Source organism: Drosophila sechellia, chromosome X (genome assembly GCF_004382195.2).
Source record: "Drosophila sechellia strain sech25 chromosome X, ASM438219v1, whole genome shotgun sequence".
NCBI lineage: Eukaryota > Metazoa > Arthropoda > Insecta > Diptera > Drosophilidae > Drosophila > Drosophila sechellia.
The window spans coordinates 6,981,107-6,998,306 of NC_045954.1; the positions used below are offsets into that span (position 1 = coordinate 6,981,107).

Here is a 17,200-nt window from a genome sequence, read left to right on the forward strand (position 1 = left end):
GTTTATTTTGTGTGCACTTTTTTTACCTTGCGGCAATCTGGCGGCTCACACACACAGACACACACACGTTCCAAGTGGAAATGGCCCTCATGTTGCCGCGTTGTTGTTATTGCTCGTCCTTTGTAGTTTGCATGTCCCGTTTCGTCATATGAGATCGCGAACGTTTACAAATTTTTCATTTTATTCAAAAACAAGAATGGCACACCCTTGCACTCCAAGCACAACGAAGCGGAGATACTCTAATAAATATTTCACAGATATAGATTCAGATATTTCCAGTAAACAAAAACTAAAATGATTTAGAATTCATTAAACTATTGAGGCATTGTGAATATTCATTGCATATCCTGTGAAGAAGTGAAAGCTTCTTGCACATCATTTTATTACAATGTTTTAATGGCTTGATTTGTTCTTCTATCTGTAAATGCAATAGAACTGATAAGAGCCAACCACGTAGGCCATATACCCTTGGTCCTTAGAACCCACCTCCAACCGAATGACCAGATAGGAACAGGACTCACTCGAGTGTGTGTGTAGCATAAAAAAGTCGCTTTTAAAGACATCTGTCCCATATATTGGTGTATCTTCCTTGTTCGCCCAAACCCCCCCTTGGACAAAAAACAAAAGTAGTGGCGACCGCAGTCGAAATTTGAATTCATTTAATTTGCACCTTGTTGGGCAATTTTTATTTATTATTTGTTTTGTTATCCGTTTTCCTTGTCGGTAATTTTATATACTATGCTGGCTAGCAACATCTGTTCTTATCGCGGGAAGGGGGAGGGGGAAAAGGCAAAGGTAAATATGCTGGTTGGATCGTTAAAACGATATAAATATCGATCAATCTCATAGCCCTCATTCGATCAATTTGACCAAGTAAGATCACCCGAAAAACTAAAAAAAAAAATTTAGATTTTTGCATTGCTACCTTTCGAACATAAATGAAACCTAAATCGAATTTAAATCAAATTTGAGTAAAAGCTACCAAAAAAAGACAAACACAGAGACCTTAACCCACCATACACACGCACATTCCCATACTGGACCAATATCCTTAACCCCTCACTGGCCCTTTCCCTTTCCTAAAACCAAATGCGCAAAAAAAAAATGCGAAAAGTTTGCATAAATGTCCACAAACATGTGGCCCAGTCACAGTTGCCTTTATTTTGGGGAAAACCCCCATCCCAAAAATCGAATCTTAACCCCCAATCATAAGCAACTCTTTTATTTTCCTTCTTTTCTTATTTTTTCCTGGCTGCTCATTGGCGTCGTCGGCGACTTTATAAAAATGTTTGCCCTTCGGATTGTTTGTTTGTCTATGCCTCGATTTGTTTGTCTGTCTGTGCAGTGAGAAAAATAAATGATACTTGAACGTTCGAGAAAAGGATAACCTTTTCCACAAAACCTCGCTGATAAGCTAAGAAAAATATGGTAAATACTATCGATATATAAAAAGAAATCCTTACAAATTGTTTCAAAAAAATATATTGCATTTTTTAATTAAATAAATATATGTAGGCAGTTTTTCTCAGTGCAAACGAGTGCGTAAGTGTGTGCTGTTGTTTGTTTGCTTGCCCGACTGCGTTTTGTGTCGTAAATTTAATGGGCAGTCGCAGCGGCAGAATCGAAAAGGAAACGAATCGAATTGAATGGCAAACTGGGAGCCATGCATAAAAAATTGCCAAAGCCAACGGGCGTGCGTGGGGTTAAGGGGCTGGCAGCCAGGGGTTAACTTCGATTAGCCCAAAATGTTGTCATGGCCTGTGGTCGCACATATGTGCCGTCCTGCGTCCTTCGGCTTACAGGGACTGGGTGTGGGGAGGGGTTTTATATTTGTATATGTGGTCATGGGGCCAGGGCTCAAATAATATCCATCCACACCGCGCTCCCCGACATCCCCATCGAATTTCTGCATACGCGGCAAAAATAAATAATAATATACAAGTCGATAACCGAGAGAAGAAGTTAGCCGCTGCTAGGAAATATTTCAAATGGCACGACTAGCAGATACCCTGGATATCCCCAAATCGATTATTATTTGTAACAAAAATTCAGTTTTAAAAGAAATATATCAGTGCTCATGAGAGAAAGTAAGAAGACGGATAGTTTGCAGTTTTAGGAGATGGCTATAACATAATTTTCACTTACCGAATAATATGGGTGCTGTGGGTGCAGGTCGTAGGTCCTTTGCTTCGTCCTTTTTCGGTTGGCGGACAGCGCTCGCCGGAATATTGGGCCATTGATCAAAATTGCTACAATAATGGCGAAATATCCACCCCATCTGCGCGACCCACCCACATTTCGCAGGCCAGTCCGGCCACCCCCTTTACCAGACTTTGCCACCCCCTGACCATCCCGCCTCCTCGCATTTCATTCCGTTTCATGGCGGAAAGGAAAGCAAATATCGCCATTGCCGTCCAACATGGCAACGGGAAAACGGACAACAGGACTTCGGATGTAGACTTTGCAGGATGGCGAGTTCGCGGAGGTTGACGAGCAGGCGGCGGGCGGAAAGGGTGATGGAGTGGAGTGGCGAGGCAAGTGGGTGGTGGCAGTGGCAGGACCTCGTCTACCATTGAAAGCCTTTTTTGATGGCTGCCCTGGATGCTGCCGTTGTTCGCCTGCTCGCTTGTTGTTGGCGGTGGCGGAAGGTCCTGGCAAGGTAGCAGGCGGTTGCCAACGCGCCTCTGCACTGAATGTCCAAAAGGACCGAGGGACCCGCTGCACTGAAAAAAAAACAGAGAGAACCATGGTTATTTTTTTTGTATCAATATAAATAATTAATTTATAATATAATAGCTTCTACAATTTCTATGTTTTACTTTTAATACTCATTAAATATACATTCTAAAAAAGTACTTCTTGTTGTCCATTTGATTTTAATGCTTTTTTTGCGAGTGCACATGTGTGTGTGTGATTTCGCATCACATGGCTTGGCTTCGTAATGGCCACAGTTGTTGTTATGGCCAAAGTTCGTACGTGAGGGTCGAGTTGCAAATGGGTGGGGTAAGAAAAGGGGGGAGGGTGGGGGTTGGAAGGGGAGCCCGCTCACAGGACATCAGCCATTCGCATTTGGTCCTTTCTGGTGGCCGTTAGCTGGTCGGGTCGTTTTGTACATATTGCATCAAAGAAAACTTTTGCCTGGGTAAAAATAAAGCACACCACACGCAGTCGCAATGGAAATGGGGAAAATGGGAAAACTGAGCAAGCGGGCAAAAAGAAAACGGCTATGGCAAAAAACGGACAGGGGACAACGCCAAAGGACATGGCCAAATACGTGTGTGCAAATGCTCATGTGTACATTGTACATATCTAATACATATATATATATATACTGCCTTGTGTATCGAAGCAAAAAAGCGAGTCCCTAACCACGCCCACTTTACAGTCTTACGCCCAACTTTGTAGACGTTTTTGAAGGAAATTGACACTGGACAAGACCAAAAAAACCCTATAAGATATGTAATAAACTCCCAATCAGCAACCTTAAATATTTTGCTTACTTCGTACTGAAACGGTACACACACTTTATTTTAAATAGCAATATACTCGATTGTTAAGTATATTTGTTGCCAGTTATTGTTTAGTCCTAGATAACCACAAAACTGTATTTGCATCATTTTACGTAGCCTTATTTAAAAACTTTAAGAAAACATTGAGTAAAAAGGTAAGATTGCAAGTGAAAACCAACCTCCCCCCCCAACATAAAGCCCCACTCTGCTCCACCCACTCAACCCAGTAAACCCCCCCCCTTTTAGCCACATCCCCAGCAAGCAGGCAATCAGAGTCCAGATTTCCATGGGCAGGCCAGTAGCACATGAGGACCGGGGCTGATCTCTGCGACAAAATATTAGTTCTGTCAAAATAAATTTCTTTGAGTAATGTAATCCCATTTCGTGGTTTTGGAGGGGAGTTGCCCATTGCCCGTTGGGCGGAGCGGGGGAGTTGAACTCATTTTTTGCGGCCTCCCCTGCCCGCTTTTCACCCTCTTGGTCACATTTCGCATCAGGCTGAATATGAATGCGATAAATCTGTTCGTGATTGTTTTTTTCATTTCGCACACACACACATGTGTGGGTTTTTCAGTGCATTGTGGGTGGTGCGGAGGTGTCCAAAAAAAAAAAAGAAATGGCAGAGGAATTCGCTAATCCCGAGCAAAGGGGCGGAGTTCAGGCACGCGGTCTCAGTTTCAGTTTCATTTTCAGCCGAATGTAAATCTGAATGTAAATCTGCGGTTTTGGCGGCAGCTTCAGCTGGCCTTTATTACACTATTTCCGAAGCAGTCCGCTAGGCTTAAAAAAGGAACGAGATACACTGAGGAAAATCAACTGCTATCGCGCAATATTAACATTCGATTATGTATCTTTTATATATTATATTATGGAGTAAGTAGTTTTTATTATTTTGAATGTGTAATACTGATATTTAATCTAATCAGTTACTAGAAGACAATACTCATGTGTCATAATAATGTCTTCGATATGAGTTCCATGTGTAAATGATTTTCGTAGCATACTTTTCAGCACAATTTTTTGTGAGCGTATCCTGTGCTGCCAACTCCGTCGATTATAGACACATGTATGGTCGTTTCACGCACATGGGGACGTGACCAGGTGGATGGATTGCCCCCCCACCTCTTCGGTTGGTTCTGTGGGGGTGTCGCTCCTGACTTGGTCGCTGGATGATGACAATGTCTTGTGACAGCTTCTGCTGCCGCCAGTGATTGCCAAAAATGGGACACGATGACGGGCACGAGAGATTGCAAAACGAAAAGGAAAAAAAATAAACCATAATATATATGTGCATGTATAAAAAATGAAACCCTGAAATGTAATACACTCTTACACGCACTCCGATCCCCGAGCCACAGACATTGATGAGGCCAAATTTCTGTGATTCGTCATCTAAATAGGTTTTCCCCAACCCCATTCACACACCCACCATCACACACACACACGCAAGCACTGCGCGAAATTGCCACGCATTACGCACACGCACACGCTGGCCGGAGAAAATTGTCCAGTCTATGGGAAAAATACTCGTCAGCTGGGCAGGTTTGTAGAGAACGGGGTTACCCAACCAAATTTGAATGGTTCAGCATCCCAAATATGCATAATTTAAATGTTTGAAGTATTCTTAATCTTTGATTCGTAGTTGTATAGATAAAAATATTTTTTTTTGTGTTGGCATTTATTAATATTCTATTATAAACATAGTATTTATGCTCTTCAATTGGCAATAGTCAGGGTAGGAAAAAAATGGATAATGATCTTTAAACCTAAATGCATTGAATTGTATTGCGATCGAGCGGCTGCACGCAGGCCAAGGCAATATCGAATACGATGCGAATGTTGTGTAACCTCTAAGTATTTTTCGATGCCGAACCGGTATCCATCGGCTATGTTTAGTTTTTGTGGGTGGGCGATATAGGGGGTGCTATTTGCCAGGGAGTGGAAGGGAGCCAGTGGTCTGATTGGGGGCATGGAGAAGTGAGCACATAACTTGATCAGTTTAGCTTGGAACGCTTCTTGGCGATCGCATCCTCGACGGCGCGCAGTTGCTTCAGCAGCTCCTCCCGGCGTGACTTTTTGCCGTCTTTTTCCTTGACCCCGTCCTTCTCCTTGTCCTTCTCTTTGCCATCCTTGTCTTTGTCCTTAACGTGATCCTTTTCCTTGTCTTTCCCGTTATCGTGATCCTTCTCCGTGTCGGAGTCGGCTGAGTTGCTGGGTGAGGCCAACGCCGAAACACCCACCATGTTTGATGTTTTCTTAATCTCAATGGAAATAGGCGAGCGCTTCTTGGTTGATTGTTCAGCTGCTGTGAAGATGAAAACAATGCATAGTATCTATTAATTATATTAAGAACAACATAAATTGAAAGCCATCCTTACGCTTGCTAATAAGCTTACGCTCGTTGAGCGCCTTGTCGGTGGCCCTCACGCGCTTCTGGGGCGTATCTCTTGATCCCGACGAGCTGTCCGACGACGACGACCCCGATTCCGAATCTGAGTACGACGTATCCGATGAGTCTAGAAATTATTCATATACATATTCGAATGAGAGTGTTGCTTATGTACACTAATCCCTTACCTGAGTCGGAAGAACTCGAGCTGCGACGACGTCTCAACTTGTCCAACTTCTTGGGTGTTGGCGATGACAGCTTCTTACGCTTGGAGGACGGGCTGTGGCCAACGCCACGCTTGTCCACAGCGGGTCTCTTATATGAAGGCGAAAGGCTTCCCTCTGAAATTAGAAAATTGGGAAATGAAGGACCTCCTAGCAATTAAGAGACTTAAACAAATACTCACTGGAAGTGCGCCGGGGGCGTCGCGGAATCTGGCTGGGCGAACGGGCCGCACGACCACCATGGCGACGTGAAGTAGCGGTGGCGGTGGCAAGTTTGTGCGAACCGTAGCGCCGCTTATGATCGGACGGACTGCTTGAGCGGGACGAGTCCGAACTGGAGTCACTCTGCGAGCTGTTCGAGGTGGAATACGACGAGTTGCTGCTGTAGCTGCGCCTGTCCCGACGCCGGCGGTCCTCGCGTTCGTATGATCCCCGGCCAACAGATTTGGATCGCATCCAGGGATCACTCCACTCATCACCCCGTCCGGCGGCCTCTACTCGCTGTACGATGACCTCGCGCATTGGCCTCGACCGACGATCGTCCTCATAGTGCGGCATCCGATGGGGCGGCAACTCGCGATATCTAGTCATACGGCCGTACGCATCCACATCATCATACTGCGGTGGCATATACTGAGGTCGGCCGTAGCGATCTGGCGGCGGTCCGTAAACGGAGTACTGCAAGGGCAGGAGAGCACGAGGATTTGCATGGGGAACGGCATGCGGATGCATGGACAGAGGCATACTGAGTGGATTGAGTGGCTGTTCGCGCACAGCGGCCGAAGGAGGCGGCGGTGATCGGGCGCTGCTGCCGCCTCGATCCTTGAGGTAGTACGAGTCCTTCTCCATTTCATCGGGCGACAGTGTTAGGTTCATCTTCTTGTCCTCAAAGTCCATGTCCTGCTCCTTGCGTTTGTTGGCTTTGCGCATCATCTCCTTAGCGGTGCGCAGGCCGCGCTCCCATGCATTCTCCACCACCACCGGCGTTCCGTCAGGCAGAAGAGTGCGGGCGTCGTGAACGGGGGCACCATAAGCACTCGGGGCATGTAAGAGTGGCGGTCGGTGATGCAGCGAGGGCCGCTCAGTTCGATATTCATGATAGTCGGCAGTCGCCGAGGCGTGCGAGCTATAGGTACTCCCACCGGAACGGGCGGCAGCGCTAGATGATGGGGCTGCTGGAGCGCTAGCTCCGGTTGAACCTCCCTGCATCGGTACCGCCCGTATTATGCTCTCGAACATCGTGTAGTTGCCCTTGTCTGTGACGCCGGGGTGCAGGAAGCGGCAGCTCATGCCCCAGGTGCACTGACCGCGTGTGTAGAATCGACACACCGGCTTCGGTTCAGTCTCCTCTGGTCGCTTTTCATCCTCGTCGGACACCTCGCCCTCCTCCAGCTCACCCTCTTCCACTTTTTCGTGGCTGGGTGAAGTCGATACCGACACTATATCTTTTTCCTCCTCGCCGTCTTCGAGGCAGCCATTGCTTGCGCCGTCCTCCAGGCAGCCATTACCTGCGCCGTCCTTCCGTATGTCTTTGTCATCGCCGTCATTCTCATCGTCCACCTCGCCGTCGTCATCGCCCTCGTCCCGCGATACCTTGGTCGAACTCTTGGTCTGGTTTGTTTCGTTGGCTGTGCTCTCCTCCATCGGTGTAGGGTCCATTGCCTGCTCCGGACACTCGCCCTCCTCCGCCTCAAAGTCCAAGGCGTCGTCGTCGTGAGTCTTGACCAAGTCCTCCTGCAAAGCAGGCGCTGGTGCAAGTCCATTGGACGCGTCGTCGGACTGGAATAAATTTGGAAGCTATATAGATTGGAAAATACAATTCGAAACTAGAGCTCACATGGGTTTCTTTTGCGAAAGGCCTTTCCTTCTCATCCACGCTTGACGCTTTGCCGTTGTGCTTGGACTGCTTTTGCTGGACCTCATCCTCCTCGCCGAGAGGGGGCAGTGAATCATTGGATATAGCGCCATCCTCGTTCTCATCCACCGGATGCATCGAATTTTTGGATGAGGTTCGCTTCTCCTCTCCCTCGATGTCGCTGACATCGCTAAGGTCGTCGTGACTGATGTTCAGATCCACGGCAGCCTGATTGTACAGCTGGGGACTGACGCTCCGACTCCGAACGGATGAGAGGAACGAGCTAGGCTGTGACTTAGCGTTTGGCGAACCAGGATGCTCCGCTTTAACAGCAGCAGACTCGGAGTCCCGCTCATTTTTGGGCGACTGCAGTTGCTGCTCACGTTGCTGCTGGGAAAGACGCTGCACTTCCTGTTCCGGTTCCTGGTCGCCCTCATCCTCGCTAGAGGAGCCGCTGGAAGAGCTACTGCCACTCCCACTACCACTTCCGCTACTGCTGCTCGAGCTCTTCTTCTGCTTCTTGGACAGGTCACTTCGATTCGAACTGGAACTGGAGTTGGACGATGAGCTACTGGTGGAGGGGGCTCGATCGGTCCGTTCCAGAGGGGGGTCGCCACCTCCGCCAACCGATTCATCACCATGATCCGCGGCAACTTCCTCCTTGGTGTTGGTGGGCGAATTCGACCGTGACTCCGAGGAATTGGACGGCGAACTGGCACGAGAATCGTCCGATTCCATGTCAAGGACCATGGGTTCGCCTTACGCCGGTGCGGGCAACAAGTTCCTTGGCGTTTCTGCAGGAGATTCGAACAGATCGAGAATTAGTTGTGCTGGCATGGCTAAACATACTCAACGCTTTGGACAAGGCTCAGACGGTTAAAAGCTACCACGTCCTGGTGGGGGGAATGTCACCGGGGCAAAACTAGCGAAGCAAGTCGATATTTTATTGGGGGCTTCTGGCGACGATTACCGGCTAATTGAGCGGACAAGTTTTGAATCGAAACAGCCAGTATTACTAAGCCGGCAAGGAATAAAGCCATTTGTCTGTCCAGTTTCGATTCATGATGATGGTAACCACGTGGTATTCTAATTGCAAATTACAAATGAAAGGCCACAAATCGATAAGAAAATCGATACAACTAATATTATGTAATCGCAACAATCGAGATGAGCATCGCACTGTGTCGATAACTAATAATTGATAAAAGAGGCCTTAATAGAAAGAGGATAGATACCAAAGTCAAGGTCAAAAGCCCCCAACAAATGCCGATAGCTCCGATAACGCGATAACAATCGATTTTGATATAGTTTTTTTTTTATATTTGTGGGAATGAGAGATCAATAAGTTTTTGTTTGCTTTTAACTTTTAGTGGGGTTCTTACCTTCATTTCTTTTATAAGCTTTTATGTTTTTAATTTATTGATTATATTGTGTGTGTGCCAGTATCTTTTTTTCTCTTTATACTTTTTTTTTTTTGATTAATTTTCTTGACGCGAACGAGGGACAACAAAGAGCGAGGGAGAGCGAGGTTGTAAGCGCAGTGCAATTTGAAAAATTCTTTCTATTCTGGAGCTCTCTTTCCCTCACACACACACAGTTAAGGACACGCACACACACACAGGCGCACACACAGAGGAGAGTTAAGTATTTGCATTTTTGCGGACTTTTTCGCACTTTTCGCGACCGAAATTTAATTTTCTTAACAACTTTAACCACTTTATTCACTTACTGACTTTTACTTGAACGGTAACTGGTTTTTGTGTTACTTTTGAAACTTAACTTTTTACATTCTCTAGTTCAGTTTTCATTTCATTTTTTTTTTTGGAGGGGAAAAATAGAATACTTGAAAATATATCAATTTGTTGCTCTGGTTTTGACAATATGCTTGATTTCTTGTTGCTGCTTACCTATTTTTGAGTAGTGTGAGTGCGAGCAAGAGCGCCGCTGCGCTGCCTCTACCGCTGCCGACGTCAGCGCTGCGCTTTCCACCTTCAATCTTTTACCGCTAAAGACGAACCGTAGGGCCCGTTTTTCCGGCGGCTCGGCGGCGACTGGTTTACCTGGAAGCGCTGGAAATTCGATGTTTTGGGGCTGCGGAAAATGCTCTGGATGCGTTTTGCGATAAAGAAAAAACCGTTTCCGACAGAAAACGTTCGCCTCAAGAAATATGGCAGCCGCCAGTGTGGCTGTGAATGGCGTGCCCGGAAATACCGCGAAAATCGTGCGACGAGTCGGTGATGCTGTCTTAGCTTTTGTGACTGATGCAGATATGACTAATTAAATATCCAAGTTGGTTCGTGTCATGGCTAACATCGCGGTATTTTCGCCTGTGCTGCCACTTTGTCAACAGAGCCATCGATGAGAAGGGAATTTAAGGGGTTAGGAGCCCCTTTAATATTTGGTAAATATTTATGATAAGATGTCTTAGGTCTATAAAAAAAATTACAGAGTATGATTACGGTCAATTGTCAAAGATACATTTATCAGAAAAACAGGTTTCCAATCAATTTATAGCCAAACCATTTTCAACGAGTACCTACATATATGTTTGTATTCATGACTTAAAATTTTTCTAATTAGTTATTTGGTCTACGCCCCTGACAATTGCCAACCTGCATGTAGTCGATAAACAAAACACCGGTCAGCTGGACTCCGTACAATTGGCGAAATGTTTAAAATTATCAACATTGCTGCAAATTCACATTAATTACGCAACGAACCCCCTCGCCAACATACCACTGCCTAATTAGTTTTCCCGCCGGTGGCGTGTGTACACACTGGCCACCAAATGCAGCGCCTGACGAAATCGTTACGTTCACTTCCATTTCCCGCGGGAAAGATCCTGCGAACCCCATTGGGGGTCAGGAGGGAGTACTCCTCGGAAACACCGGAGCCAGTTGAACTGAACTTCGATTCGTACACCGGCGAGAATCCAGAGACGAGGCCACCACTGCTCACATATCATGGGCTCTTTGGTTCCAAGCAGAATTGGCGAGGAATCAGCAAGGCTCTGGTGCGGAAAGTTTCCCGAAAGGTGAGCTACCAACTTATGCGAGTAGCTGTCAATGCTCAAGCCAAAGTATTTATTTACCCTACAGGTGTACGCCATCGATGTGAGGAACCATGGCGAGAGTCCCCATTCGAGTGTCCACAATTCCAAGGCGATGAGCGAGGATTTGCGATTGTTTATGGAGCAGCGCAGCCATCCGAATGCCGCCTGCATGGGCCACAGCATGGGCGGCAGGTCCATGATGTACTTTGCCAGAAAATACGTAAGTCTGCCACTTAAGCACAAACAAATGTAGATGTTGAATAATCATTCCATCATCATAGCCCGAGTTGGTGGAGCGTTTGATAGTGGTGGACATATCGCCCATAAGCGTGCCCCGTTCCACCGGCGAGATGACGGAAATCTTCGACGCGATGGTCTCCCTGGATCTTTCGCCGAGCATGTCCATGTCTGAGGGCAGGAAAATCGCACGGGAAAAGCTGCTCAAAGCCACCGAAGACGAGACCGTCGACTTTATCATGCTGAATCTCCGAAAAGATCGTGATTCCGGGGCGTAAGTTCGGCACATATGCATCGTCATTTTGGAAGCGCTTCAATCGAGTAATCTTCCTTCAGATTCTCTTGGGCTTGCAATGCACTGGTTCTTCGTGATTTCCTCACCCGCTTCGACAAATACCAGAGTAATTTGGAGGAGCTGCCGCCGTACACGGGACCCACTACGTTCATCTGCGGCTCGCGATCACCTTACATGAGGTAACTTGGATCACTAGTGCAAAGAAAACTAACTAATTGAATCTTTACGCCATTTTAGACGCGAGCAATGGCCACAGATTCAGAAAATGTTTCCCAATTCGGAGATCCACTGGCTGGAAGCCGGACATCTAGTGCACTTTGAAAAGCCGCAGGAGTTTCTAACAATAGTCAGCGAGTTCCTGAACAGAACTGTTTAGACCAAATTTGATATTTTAGCCAATTGTACAAAGAAGTCAATAGTAGATCGACTTTAGCTAAATTGAAAGTACACCATTGTTTCTCTTGGAAACGGGAATTCGAATTAATTTCACTTAAGAACTCGAGAAGACATTCTTCAACGATCTCCGCAGATCTTCAAGAATCTTCACCAAAAAGAGCGAGATAGCATTATTTTTTTTTTTTTTGTTTTTAAGCGAGTCGCGCGTTCTGAACTTGATTATTTTTCAGAATATTATACATTTCTTAGGCACCTTTAGTCACGAAGTGCCCTCGAAATGACGACGGCCTGGATTCACCCCCCTTAAAAAAGTAGCAATTTATAGTGGTGTATGTACATTTAAAATGTAATTTAATTTATCATTCTTGTTCGGCGTGTAATCGTTACATTTTTTAGATTTCCAGTTACGTTCGTCTTTTTCCGTTTGGTATTTGTTTAAAAATATACATACACAGACACGAAAAAAATGCCATGAAGAAGCTGATAGATTTCGTATGATCGTATGCTGCATACAAAAATTGACGGCAAATGGATTTTCCTCAATTTTTTGAAAATTTTCAATTCGCTTCTCTTAGGTTCTGTGTGTGTGTGTATACGTACGTATTTTATATATGTATTTGTTCTTCCTTCTTGGGTGTGTGTGAGTGTCCTTACTTATTAGGATTAAATAAGTGTGTACAAATACATATATAAATCAGGGGAAATCACATAGCACTTAAAATTATATAGTCAAAGTGGAAATCATTGATAAATGAACACAATCCGCGTGCTTCAGTGTGTGTTGTTGTGTTTGTGTGTGGCCGTTTGCAGGAGCTCCTATCCTTGCTAAATACATCAAACAGGAATGGTGGGTAAAACTCTTGTGTGCTAAGGCTAAAATGGCTGTGATATTATTCCGCGATTCGATTCGATGTGTTGTAAGTGTGATTGTTGACTTTGAGTGGGTGTTTCGAGTGTGTGTTTTGTGTGTGTGTGTGACAAGTCATTGATTTTGTCTCACAGCTTCTTTAGTTTCTAGTTCTTTAGTTATTAGTTTTGCTCTAGTTGTAGTTCCATTATAGTTGGGTTTCTAGACTATATTGCCGCCATCGTAGGCGTAGTCGGCTTTGTTGTGCATGACGAGTCGGTTTCCCACAAAGTAAAAGCTGTCCGAGCGCGTCTCAAAGGGGCTCGATATCATTTCAGCAACTAAAAATAAAAAACGAACGAACATAGTTATGTGAATTGCATTTCACTAATAAGACCACATACTACAAACCGATAGCGCAATAAAACGCATAATTTTTGTTGAACCAAAAAAGACCATGATAGTTGGTCGCAATCTGACCAATAGAAGCCCACTAATGTGCATTGGACAACCCTCATCTCACAGGCGCAAATTGTAAGCGGCCTTGACCCACAAACCCCTTAAACTTTTGGCAGCCACTTTCAATTGCGTGTCCTGCTGGCTGGGATTATGTAAAAATGGCTCACCTAGGTCGGGTGGAAGGTTAGGAAACTCGTAGATGTGCTCAACCGTATTCTTCGAAAATGGAAAGCAGAAGCCGAACTCAAAGTCAAAGGTCTTTAGCAGGCGATCGCGGAAGAAGTGGCGTTCGATCATACGGAAATTATTAAGAGGCTGGCTGCCCACAGTGAATTCCACACTGCAAATAAAAAAAAGTTACAAATTGAGAGGCATTCCAAACAACAAATACTGTATAACCTACGTGGCTCCCACTGTTTTGAGGTTGAGAAATGCCGGTGTGAACTGATAGCGCACATAGCGTCCGGCATTTGGATCGGCAGTGTCCTCCAGCGTCAGTTTCTCGGCTGCCGCCAGCATGTTTTCATCCACGGACAGTCCTTCCGGATATTGTTCGCTCGGCGGCTTGGCGATCTCGAAGAGCACGGCGCCGCTCTCCAGGTCGCGGATCTTGAACCGCGTGAAATCAATCTCGAACACATTTGCATTGGCGGAGCAGAGATAGTCGTCCGTAATCTTGGTCAGGTGCAGCACCTCGTCGGGAGTCACGCTGGAAGCCTCCGCAGGCCGTTTGGCGTCACCGGAGGCACCACCGCTCGCTGCGGCAGCTCCCGACGATCCTCCACTGCCGCTGTTGGCCTCCACTCCACTGCCCGAAGAAGAGGATCCTGCGGCCGCGGATGAAGACGTGGCCACTGCGCCTGCACCCGAGGATTGCACCGGATTTAGTTGCTTGCCCACCACGCTCATTGTGCACGGAATCTGGTGGTATTATTTGTCTATAGTCTGCGAATCGGGTTTTTAAGGCTCCTGGCTGGATGGCTGCTGCAGTGGTATCCTTTGATTTGAAGCTACTCCGCTGTCTCACTCTGCGAATAGAAAGGAGTAGGCATTGGTTATTAGGGAGTTACAAAATATAGCACAAATAGGTTTGAATTACTTTTACTCCAAACTTTTACTAAAGCGAATAATGACAATTCACAATTTTCTGAATATGGCAAAAAAAAAGTCATAGTTGTCAAGTTACTCACCAACACAAACACACAAGTGTAGAGTTGTCATAAATTGTGCCAGGATTTTCTGGTGGAAATATAAGGCTTCGTATCCGCTTCCCTATTATCCTTTCGCTTTCCACTCCTCACTTTTTTTGGCAAAAAATAATAGTTATTTGGAGAGAAGCACAGTAATAAGTTAAGTAAAGGGTTAAGTGTAATAAATGCGTCCAGTAATAAGTTCAACATAAATGAAAACACTACTTACCCACACGAATTCAGGTTGCAAGTGTTGCCATAACATTTAGCTGTCAGCGACAACAACGTCCACGACTATCACAACAACAACAACAACAACACCGAACCGACGACGACAGCAACAAATGAAATTCGTTTGAAAATCACCAGCAACAGCAACAACAACAAATGACCCAATTTCTGGAAAAGCTGCGCTCTCCTCTTTTCCTTTTTTCCTTTGTGTTTGTTTTTCCCTTTTCGGTTCGCGTCCTTTATGCAAATGTGTGTGTTTTATATGTTTATGTATGCAGGGATTAATTTGTTGGTTTGGTTTTAGTTGCTGTTGCGCTGCCCGAAAATCAATTAGATCAATTTGACCGGCAATGCTGCTGGTGTTGTTGTTGTCGTCCGCAAAGCAACTTAACACACTTAAACGCTAAACATTGCACCTTTTTTGCCCACTTTTTTTGCACTACTCAGCAATCGATAGAGTATCGATAATGCGTTACAGAAAATCGGTAGGACCGTTCGCGAATGGGGGGAAAACTTAAAACCAGCGTTGCCACGTACTCGCGGAAAACTTTTTTACGATCTAGCAGGGGTCACACTGTTGGCGCAATATTCGAAATATTCTACATTTCGTAGAATTATTCGAAAAAATGTTACGATTTTTAACATTATTTATTGTATAACCGAAATTAAGCGAACGTTTGCAGAAAGCTTAATCAGAAATAATGAGTATGGAAAAATATTTATAGATTGATTATCACATCTTAAGCCTAAATTCTCTTTTAAAACGCAAACTAAAAATTAAAATGCATATACCCCGTCACTCACCAGAGTAAACCACAAAATACAAAGCAACTTCGAAAAGGAAATACTTTGGAAGCGTGCAAATGTGTTAAATGGCGTGTTGCGATCGCCTTCCCGTGCATTTTTGTGGTCGACAATTAGATAATATCCATGCAGACTGCCTGCTTCTCAAGTGCGCCGTCGAGCGCCCCTTCGAGTGGTTTCCTTTCCTCTCCATTCGATTCCCCTCACTTCGCCTAGGATGCAGATAAGCCCGGCCTAAAACTCAAGTGTCCTATCCATATCCCATCCCATTCCATATAGAACTCGGACCCATTTCGATTTCCATATTCAGACGCATGGGCGCCAATGCCAGATCATGTTTGTGCACTGTGAGAAATGCAGGCTATAATTGCCAGGGACAAATGTATTATTTAGATCTATTTCGATGTTTCACGACAAGTAAATCGATATTTTAGTTTATAGATTTAATGTAAATAATATAAAATACTTTTCTTTTAATCCATATATGTAATTTTTCTTTCTGTGCGAGACGAAAGTACTTGAGTTCAATTCTAGCTCCTCCTTTTCACATTTTCTCTGCTTCTTGCCGCTGTTATTGTTGGCCTTAAGTGGGTATTTTAATATTCGCAGCCGGAGCCAAAGAAGTGTTAAGTTTCAGGGGCCACATATGCACTTATCCCCCGTCCCCCGTCCGCTGTCCTCTGCCCCTGCCCCTGTTTTTTTCTCCATTGGCGTCCGCGTTTCCTGTATTTTTTTTTTGTAGTTTTTTTTTTTTTTGTTTCTTACGTTGGTATTGGTGTGTATCTGTGTGGCAGCACTGGGAACGTGTTCGGCTCTATCTTTAGTACAGTTTGACTGGAGATCTCCAAACTGACCCCCTTGCACCGCGCTGCCCCCCTTACTTGATTTATCCCCAAAAACTCACATAAAATCTGCAGACAGCCGGGCACCTGAGGAATATGCCATCTGACAGGCCGAAAGGGTCGAGAAAGATCCAAGGAATTCGCGGGATAATCTATCTTTTGTATCAGTGGAAATGCCATAGGCAGGATTCGGTTTCATTTTAGTTAAATTTGCTGTTCCTTGAGATTAAATATTTTCGAAACAAATTTTAATGACTGCAGCAGGTGGCCACTTAAAAATACCAACTATATATATATAAATATATCTAAGGACACTTTAAAAGAGAACGGCACCCCAAAATACTTAACCGCATGTTAACATGTCCTCTTCTATTCTGAATTTATATACATACGAATGTTACTTTCTAATCATTCGAAATGGGTAAGCTTTTCCAAATAGAAGCTTCTTCCGACTTATCACCATCGATTTACATTTACATAGCAAATGCAACTTAGCGTTCGATTGTTAGTTGATGAAATTTGTTTGAATATTTCTTTCTTTCATGGACGGACAACGGGGAGGGGGTTTTCGAGCCATAGAACTCAAGTACCCCCTGCGTACTTCAATGTGAGTTGGTGTGTGCGTCTGTGTGCCTGGGTATCGAAAACAAACAGTAGAGCAACAAAAACCAAAAATCGTGGGCGATAAAATTCGTACTCGAATGGCCGAACAGGGGCGGCACAAAAAGGGGCTAAAATTATTTCCAAAACTTGTTGCATCGATAAAATGGTATCTTATAGTCAAGTTTTTCGGTGCTCACTTTTTATAAAGTACTGCATACTTTCTTGGGAAAATGTTCCAAGATAGTACGTCTGCGCAGCCTGTTTTGT

The 17,200-nt window shown here is 45.0% G+C and overlaps 3 protein-coding genes across 5 annotated transcripts; 1 reads left to right on the forward strand and 2 right to left on the reverse strand.

Moving 5' to 3' along the window:
- Positions 1-5,144: 5,144 nt before the first annotated feature.
- On the reverse strand, positions 5,145-10,164 carry LOC6618971 (zinc finger CCCH domain-containing protein 18). Of its 3 annotated transcripts, none has more exons than XM_032724183.1 (6): positions 9,885-10,164; positions 7,960-8,771; positions 6,305-7,901; positions 6,087-6,239; positions 5,888-6,025; positions 5,145-5,811 (listed from the first exon to the last, which is right to left on the reverse strand). In XM_032724183.1, exons 2-6 carry the CDS (start codon positions 8,725-8,727, stop codon positions 5,504-5,506), a joined length of 2,964 nt encoding a protein of 987 aa, XP_032580074.1. In that variant the 5' UTR covers positions 8,728-8,771; positions 9,885-10,164; the 3' UTR covers positions 5,145-5,503. The 3 variants fall into 3 exon arrangements, with proteins under 3 accessions (XP_032580074.1, XP_002043216.1, XP_032580073.1); XM_002043180.2 differs by having other exon boundaries at positions 5,145-5,814; XM_032724182.1 differs by lacking the exon at positions 9,885-10,164 and adding an exon at positions 8,948-9,111 and having other exon boundaries at positions 5,145-5,814.
- Positions 10,165-10,582: 418 nt separating this feature from the next.
- Positions 10,583-12,005, forward strand: LOC6618972 (protein ABHD11). The gene is made up of 5 exons (XM_002043181.2): positions 10,583-11,011; positions 11,076-11,249; positions 11,311-11,540; positions 11,603-11,740; positions 11,799-12,005. The coding sequence occupies exons 1-5, from the start codon at positions 10,766-10,768 to the stop codon at positions 11,935-11,937; spliced, it is 927 nt and encodes a 308-aa protein (XP_002043217.1). The 5' UTR covers positions 10,583-10,765; the 3' UTR covers positions 11,938-12,005.
- A 270-nt stretch (positions 12,006-12,275) lies between these two features.
- Positions 12,276-15,145, reverse strand: LOC6618973 (protein unc-119 homolog). Its single transcript, XM_002043182.2, has 5 exons — positions 14,683-15,145; positions 14,454-14,563; positions 13,667-14,291; positions 13,431-13,603; positions 12,276-13,145 (listed from the first exon to the last, which is right to left on the reverse strand). The coding sequence occupies exons 3-5, from the start codon at positions 14,170-14,172 to the stop codon at positions 13,027-13,029; spliced, it is 798 nt and encodes a 265-aa protein (XP_002043218.1). The 5' UTR covers positions 14,173-14,291; positions 14,454-14,563; positions 14,683-15,145; the 3' UTR covers positions 12,276-13,026.
- Between the last annotated feature and the right edge of the window lie 2,055 nt (positions 15,146-17,200).

Bases quoted from the DNA above. Each gene is read 5' to 3' on its own strand.
- LOC6618971 (XM_002043180.2), bottom strand. From the start codon at position 8,727: ATGGTCCTTGACATGGAATCGGACGATTCTCGTGCCAGTTCGCCGTCC. The intron at 7,902-7,959 runs GTGAGCTCTAGT...AATTTATTCCAG, and splicing joins CTTTCGCAAAAGAAACCCAT to TCCGACGACGCGTCCAATGG. The intron at 6,026-6,086 runs GTAAGGGATTAG...AATAATTTCTAG, and splicing joins CTCGAGTTCTTCCGACTCAG to ACTCATCGGATACGTCGTAC.
- LOC6618972 (XM_002043181.2), top strand. From the start codon at position 10,766: ATGCAGCGCCTGACGAAATCGTTACGTTCACTTCCATTTCCCGCGGGA. The intron at 11,541-11,602 runs GTAAGTTCGGCA...ATCTTCCTTCAG, and splicing joins AAAGATCGTGATTCCGGGGC to ATTCTCTTGGGCTTGCAATG. The intron at 11,741-11,798 runs GTAACTTGGATC...ACGCCATTTTAG, and splicing joins TCGCGATCACCTTACATGAG to ACGCGAGCAATGGCCACAGA.
- LOC6618973 (XM_002043182.2), bottom strand. From the start codon at position 14,172: ATGAGCGTGGTGGGCAAGCAACTAAATCCGGTGCAATCCTCGGGTGCA. The intron at 13,604-13,666 runs GTAGGTTATACA...TTTTATTTGCAG, and splicing joins CTCAAAACAGTGGGAGCCAC to TGTGGAATTCACTGTGGGCA. The intron at 13,146-13,430 runs GTGAGCCATTTT...TTTTATTTTTAG, and splicing joins TAACCTTCCACCCGACCTAG to TTGCTGAAATGATATCGAGC.